The 7787-nt window shown below is 52.8% G+C and overlaps 1 protein-coding gene across 3 annotated transcripts in view; it reads right to left on the reverse strand.

Moving 5' to 3' along the window:
- Sh3pxd2a (SH3 and PX domains 2A) overlaps positions 1–7091 on the reverse strand; it is a 197635-nt gene extending 190544 nt beyond the window's left edge. Inside the window, exon 1 of one of the 3 annotated variants that reach the window (XM_051146743.1) lies at positions 6675–7091. In XM_051146743.1, coding sequence (XP_051002700.1) covers positions 6675–6746 — 72 coding nt within the window. In that variant the 5' untranslated portion in view covers positions 6747–7091. The remainder of the gene's footprint in view (positions 1–6674) is intronic. The other 2 variants (XM_051146740.1, XM_051146741.1) reach the window with 2 other exon arrangements.
- Between the last annotated feature and the right edge of the window lie 696 nt (positions 7092–7787).

The raw sequence follows: 7787 nt of genomic DNA on the forward strand, positions 1-7787 counted from the left end.
GTGAGAACCACGGCCTTGCCACAGAATTACCCTGAGTGCGAATCCTAACTGTGTAACTTCCATTTCTACATGTATAAAACCGGCACAAAACCACCTCCCTGACATTGGTGTCGGGAAGCCCAGATCAGATGCCTTCAGTTTCCACACTGTTGCCATGCCCGGCCCTAACTGATTGCCCAGGTCAGTCCCTACCCTGCTTGCTGTGCTTTGCAAGGCCCTGGCTGGACTGTGGCCAGCCGTGTGTGTGTGTGTGTGTGTGTGTGTGTGTGTGTGTGTGTGTGTGTGTGTGTGTGTGTGTCCCTGCTGCTACAACAGTGACTTGCCAGAGGTCATCTGAGGCCTCTCAGTGGCCTGCCCACTGACCCTCTCTTTCACCTGCTTGCCTAGAGCTCAGAACCCTGTAGACAACAGCAGCCCTACCTACCAGGCAGGGGGCAACCTGCGCTCTGGAGATCAGCCTGTCCAAACACTGACCACCCTGTTGGAAGCTTCCATTATTTTTGGCAATTGTCAGGGGCAGAGAACACCATTGGCCCTCAGAACCGATTTCCAAAGCCAGAATCTCCACCTCATTTCCCACACACACCCCTTGTCCTTCCTGTCCCTGGGGTTCTGGCCCAGCCCATTATCCCTTTCCTGGATTCTCAGCACTCAAGACGAGTAAATGTGACTACCGTATGTATAACCCTATTATTTGTTTTATTTTCTTTAATTAGGAGGCAAAAGAGAACAGGGTTGCCTGTTAGACTTCTCTGGCCAAGAAACTGGTCAGTGACTCAGGATGAGGAAATTAGAAGGCAATTTCCAGGGATGGCTCCGCAAGCCCTAAGTCAGAAGTTCCCCCAGCACTCCCCTAACTCACAACCCCCACTGCTCATTAACTCAGCTGGCCCCAGAATAGCTCTTTGGAAAATGCAATAGCCGGTGCTCATATTTCTGAAGCTGGACGCGGGCTCGCTTGACATCAAATAGGTTTATTTTTCCCTTCCCTTCCCCTGTGCCTGCCACCACACACGGTGACGACTCCAACCCTGGTTTGCCACCCGAACACCGTCTCCACCCCCCACCCCACCCCCACACACACACCAAATCCCTCACCCTCAACTCTGAACAGAGCCATGAGAAAGGGCTGGCTCTGCTCCCTGTCCCAACGGTCTGAAGGATGTGGTTGCTTGTTCCATGGACAGGGAGCCTCCTCAGCCCTGTGAATCACCCATAGATCACTTCCCTCTCCAGAGAAGAAACAGTGTGTGTGTGTGTGTGTGTGTGTGTGTGTGTGTGTGTGTAAGAGTGTGTAAGAGGTAGATGAGGTGTGTGGTGCTCATGTCCTGGCTAGAATCCTCCTTGTCCTTTTGTCCTTACCTGGGACCTGGGACAATTCCTCCCCTTCTCTACCAGCCCGCCTTCTTTTTCTTCTCCCCTTACCAGGAACTCATCACTAGGCCCCGCTGCTCAGCCAGGAGCCCCTCCAGGCCTGAACAGCTGCTCCCTGTTTACTGGTGTCTTATATGCTGGGTGCTTTCCACAGGGCAAGCAGGCCAGTGTCCACTCAGGCTCTGACCAGCTGGGCCTTCCTTTCAGCCTAGTCTTGCCTTTTCTCTCAGCTTCCCCACACTGGTCCTAGTTGTACTTTGGAACGGTATGCAGTGGCTGCCAAGAAACTTCACCAAAGTGCCGTGAGGCTACGGGTGTGGACACTGAGCCCAGAGTCACTGGTCCAAGCGTGTACGGTCAGGAAGTGCCAGAGGCACTATTTGAACCCCAATCTGTCCAATAGCACTTCTTCTGAAATGCAAGTCCTTAAAGGGTTCTTTCCTATGTGAGGCTGCACTTCTCACTCCTGTGGGGCTACAACAATAATCTCAGTGCTTAGAAAATAAAAACGAAGAACAGAGAAATGAATGAGTTTGGTGCCAATTCCTGAAAAAACACAACTCCCGGGACCACAACCCAAATCTATGGGGATCTAAATGCTGGGAAAATGTGTTATTTTCAGAGGTCCACCCTTCATTCATCTTTCCAGGAGTCGTTGGAGACAGATACTGTTCTCCCAGGAACCTCTCTCTCCACGGCCAGTCAAAGCCAGTTTCGTGGCACAGGATGGGCAACCTTTCTAGAAAGGCAGCCCTCGAACACCACGCTGTGTCACACTCTCACTGTCTACAGGCCTGTGCCTGGCCTCACCAGCCACTCTCTAAGTGGGAAGAGCCCTGTCTTGGGCTTCTCCTTGGGAGTCCCAAGCAACTAGCTAACTTCACCAAGCTTTGGTCAATCCATCTGTAGTAAGGACACACTCTCGTGGACACACACACACACACACACACACACACACATACACTACAGTACACAGTACAGTAGATGAAACCATTGGGCTCCCTGTTAGCGTTGGGCACCATGGAAGGTAGCTGCTCACACTGGCTATTATTTGCATTCCCTAGAGTCCTGGGGAGGATCAGAGCACTCGCCCGCTGGTATTTGTCTGAAATAAACACTCAGGAAAGGAAATGACTGTGAAAGCAGAGCACCTCCCAAACCCAAACAGACATAATGCCTCCTTGGCTTTGGATAAACAAGCTCCTCCGCACCACCATATGGCTCAAGACACACCTGGGCACACCTGTGAGTGCCAAGAATGCTATGCTCCTCCTCACAACCCTGTTCAGAAAACTCTCCAATGCCGGCAGCTGTGGCATCTGCAGGGCCATCCTAAAGACAATGGGTCTGAGGCCCAAGCCAGTTAGTTTGCCTAAGGTCTCCCAAGGAACAGCTCATGAGAGCTAGGACAGAGCTAGGACGGAAAGCCCAGCTCCCAGGCACGGAGGCCAACCCAAGCAACAGCTGCTCACCCTTCCCAGCCCCACCCCAGGCAGGAGCTGGCAGCGAGGAAGGAAGCCGAGGGCTGGCTGCACCATGCACACGACGGAAGATGGAGGCTACTTGTCTGCCTCTCATAAACAGACTTCAGAGCACCAGATGCCTCCGATTTCTGCAGCTGCCCCTCCTGGTGAAGATGTGCGCGCGCACTCTGCTGGGTGTCCTGAGAGAACCTTTACATGTGTCTTCATTGCTCTGGTCCCAGCCCTGTTCCCCCTGCATGGCTCCAAGCCTCCCTCATCAGCAAGCCCTGGCTAACCCCGCACAGCATCAAAGTCTCTGCTCTGCAATTCACCAAAGCACAGGTTCAACACGTGCCACCAGCACAGGGAGGTTGGAAGGGGACACGCTTCTTCAGCGTAGAGTCTCCCAGGACACATGTGACTCGAGTGCAACTTGTCCTGCCAGCTAACCATACCAGAGTGCCTTATCCACAACACTTGCCCTTTTGGCAAGTGGGGACCACCTCAGAGCCCTACTGGACTCTTTCAATTATTGGGCACCCCTGTATAAGTGCCCCAAGTGTATAGTGATGTCTTTCTTTCTCTCTTCCTTGTCAACTTCAGACTGGACAAAGTACACACCACAGGCAGCTACCCTGTAAGTAACCCACGTGTGACTCCCTGTTCCCTCATCTGTAAGTAAAGGGTCTGGCCCAGCCAGCTCCACAATGCCATATCATATAGCACACTCTTTCATTGTTTTCTAGAACTCTTGTGATCCCATCTGCTAGGTGACATCACCCTCTGCCCCAGGAATCCCATCATCCATTCATTCTGAATGCGGAAATGGAGATGACCCAGGAAACACTCTGTCTGTAGAAATGGAGGAAATGATCATTTCAAGGGAAGTAGACAGGACTTCTTTTGTATTTCCCAAACAGTACACTTTATTATCAATCTTAAAGCGCCACGTCTCTCTTCCTCTCAGCCAGACCATTAACAGCTATTTTTCAAAACCTTTCTTAGTCAGACTCTCACCAACAGTTAGCTACTATTTGCTGAGTGTATCGAGAATGGGGCTACATCCTTCACAGGGATGATGTCATTTAATTCTCCCGACAGCCCTCTGTAATACATACTATTATTATCCTCACTTTAAAAATGAGGAAACCGGTTGGAGAGATGGCTGCGCAGTTACAAGCACTGGCAGCTCTTCCAGAGGGTCCCCGGTTGCGCAGTTACAAGCACTGGCAGCTCTTCCAGAGGGCCCCCGGTTCAACTTCCAGCACCCACACAGCAGCTGACAACCGTCTCTAACTCCAGATCCAGGGAATCCTACACCCTCTCCTGGCTTTCTGCAGGCAAGTGGTCAACAGACATGCATGCAAGCACAACACCTGTAATATAAAATGATTTAAATTTTTTCTTCCAAAACAAGGACACTGAGGTCCTTGAAGTTTTAAAGAATGTGCAGGGGTCTGGAGAGATGGCTCAGAGGTTAAGAGCACTGTCTCTTCTTCCAAAGGTCCTGAGTTCAATTCCCAGCAACCACATGATGGCACACAACCGTCTATAATGAGATCTGCAGATTTGTTGCCCTTTTCTGGCAGGCACACATGGGGGCAGAATACTATAAAAATAAATAAAATCTTTAAAAAAAAAAAAAAAAGAATGTGCAAAATGTTGCACAGTTAGTGGGTAAGCCCGCCCTTTGAGAAAACCAAACAGGGGCTAAAGAGATGGCTCAGCTTTTAAGAGCACTGACTACTCTTCCGGAGGTCCTGAGTTCAATTCCCAGCACCCACATGGTGGCTCACAACTACCTATAATGTGACTTCATGCCTTCTTCTGGCCTGCGAGGTACAAGCAGGCAGAGCACTGTATACATAATAAATAAATAAACAAATCTTAAAAAAAAAAAAAAAAGAAGACCAAACACAGCTGGGCGTGATGGTGCATGCCTTTAATCCCAGCACTGGGGAGGCAGAGGCAGACAGTTCTACAAAAGTGAGTCCAGGCTGTTACACAGACAAACTCTTTGTGGGTCAAGGTAAGGAGAGACTAAACACTAGCCTATCCTGCCCTTTCAACACTTGTGATAGCAGGTCTTGGTCCTGGTAGCTGCTAGTTTGTAGCCAGTGTGTCTTACATTGTAATCTTGGGCATAGCTGCTCAGAGCTAAATGTAATGTTTCATGGAAAATCCAGAGTTGGAAAAGCACCTGCTAGGGTCTCAGGGCAGAGACTATCATCTGTTGAAAGCAGTACCGACCTCACCTGAAGGCTGAAAAAAAGAATCCTTAAAACAGCATTCAGTGCTTCCCCACAAAAAAAAAAAAAAAAAAAGGTCAAGAACATTGGCACCATGCTTAGCCCTAAGTTGTGTACAAATGGACACCTGTCCTTGGAGCAAGGTGACCACCTGGTAACCCAAGCCTTTTAAAAGTTTTCTCTTTTTATTCTCTGTATTTATAGAAGTGCCTCAAACTTGCTGGTCAAGGGCTTTCCTACTTTGCCGCCTCCTCAGCCCCTAGAGGAGCTTTGGGCTTTTGTTTTGTCTTTTTGTAAAGGCAAGAGCAGCTTTCAACAACAGCTGGCCCAAACTGCAAAGGATCCCTGACTCTGTATCAGGGAGTCCACCCCCAACCCTTACCTACCTCCCTCTCGGATCACTCTTAACCTCCTTCCCAACCTGGGTCCAACCCCAACATTCAACTGTAGAGAACTCTGCCTTCAGGTCTGCTGTGGTGCAGGCAGAAAGAGTAGCCCCAGGCTGGTATTACACCACAAACCCCAGCCTCCTTCCATCAGGGAAATAAAAAGCACTTCAGAGACTAATGTGCAGTCTAGGGCAACAACCAACAGCCTGTTTTAATTGATAAAATTAATGCTCTGAGCATTCTAAATGCTCCTTTAAATGCCGAATTTGCAAATAAGAGGCTGGCTTACTGTCTGCAAGTCTTCTGTGCTTTCGGTACTTTACTGTGGGGCGCTTCTATCTCAAGTCCAGGACCAGAGCTCAGCAAGCCATCCTCAGGCAGCAAGGACAGTGTTTACTTCCAAAGGTGTGAAGGATTGGAAGACAAGACAGGCTGAGATGAAAGGGGACTGTCACACACTCTGAAGCCCAGCTGGTCAACCTTAACCGCTTCTCATTAAGTTTGGGTAAGGAAGGGGGAGGGGCGACGGGGCAGTCAACCGTGCCTCGGAGACCACAGACCACATTTGCCTACTCGTGTCTAGAGTTAGACCATCACTTATGAGGAAATGACCCTGGCGAAGGGTCACGTCCAGAGGAGGGATAAAAGGAAAGGCCACAGTTCTCCTCACACCGCGGGATACAATGGTTTCAAGAAGGAAATCAAAGCTCGAAGCGAAAGAGTGGATGGAGCGGGCAGCGGGCAAAGCGCTTCCTCTATCCCCAGTCTCCAGCCGGTGCAGACAGAGCAGCAAACGTATAAGGAGAAAGAGAAGCGTGGGTCTCCGTTCAAAGCAATTGAAAGCATCCCACGCCGAGTGAGCCTGAGTGCCCCGTGTCCCTAGGGAGCGCGGCAAAGATGCTCTTTCCCAAAGGAACTGCTCCGCAAGGGGCTGACGAAAGCTTCCCCCACCATCCATCCAAGCGGCGGGCGGACACATGACTTCACCGTTGTAACAGACAAGGGCAGCCACTTGCCAATTGCAATGCCAAAAAAAGAAACCCAGGACAGGGGAGTGGAGGAAGGACAGAAAAGGCTTCCCTAGAGATCACAGCCCTACGAACAAACTCCGGAGCCAAGGGCTGCTCCTGGGGGTATGAATCTCCAGGACTGGCCAGCGCCCCCCCTCACGCCCCCCGGGTCAGGGAAGCAATACTCACGTAGTGCTTGGAAGGGCTCCTCCGCTTCTCCACGTCCACCACAGTGGCATCTTGCACGCAGTAGGCGAGCATCTTCCCCACAAAGCGAGCGGCGCCCCCCGGCGGCGTCACCTACTCATCCCGGCCGGGTTCCGGCTCCTTCTCCCGTTGCCCGAGTCCCCGCGGCTACGCGCCACCCCTGCCCCACGCGCCGTTCGCCGCCCCGGCTCCGGGTGCCCGAAGCTGCGGCTCCCGGGCAGGCGACTGTCCTGGAGGGCACGAGGGCTCCGTGCGCCTCAAGCTGCTCCCGTGGGCCTGCCGCGCGCGCCCCTTCCCTCCCGCGCCGCCCCGCTCCGCTCGCCTGGCCGCTCTCTCTGCCGCCCGGTGGGGCCGGCGGGAACTGGCGGCGCAGAGGACGGCTGGGGGTGTGTCCCGCCGGCGAGGGCACGGGCTGGGGGCCGGGCCTGCTGTCAGCGCGCCGGGGAGGGGCCGGCGGTGCCCCTGGGCCGCGCTCGGGCTCCTGGGGGCTCGGCGCTGGCCGACGCTGTGGGCGCAGGAGGCGGAGGGAGGGCGGGCAGGGAAGGGAAGGGAGGGGAACTCAGCTAGGGGAAGCGCGGGGAGGGGCTCCGGGCCGGGGGAGGGGCTCGGGCGGACGACGAGGGGCTGCAGCCCTGCGAGGCCTAGAAGGGTTACTCTGTTCAGTACCCAGACTCAGGGTAGCTTTGGAGGCGGGGAGGCTTAGGGACAGTGATCCCTGGCTTCCCCGTCTCACAGAGGATCTGTGGCCACCTTTCTGTCCCTTGAACCACTGCCATCTCCCCAGATCTCTTCAAGGAAAAGTGGTTTTATTACCCGCCTGTTTCTACCTACAGCTCCAACAGGAGATCGGGACCTAGAAGAGACCTGCATTAAATCTTCCAAGCCAACCTTCTTTTGATGAACCACCTGCCCCCCTGCGGGTCACCACGGGTGAATTCTCCCCGGAAATGGGATCTATTGATCTGCTGCTGCCTTCATCATCGATCAGGGCCTGTGCAACTAACCAGCGACGTCATTTCCCAATGACAAAATTAGAAACATCAGTTTAGCCTTAAGTCCGGACTCCCCTGGGACTCTCCCAAGGCTGGCAACTGG

This window comes from Acomys russatus, chromosome 5, assembly GCF_903995435.1.
Source record: "Acomys russatus chromosome 5, mAcoRus1.1, whole genome shotgun sequence".
In the NCBI taxonomy this organism is placed as follows: Eukaryota; Metazoa; Chordata; class Mammalia; order Rodentia; family Muridae; genus Acomys; species Acomys russatus.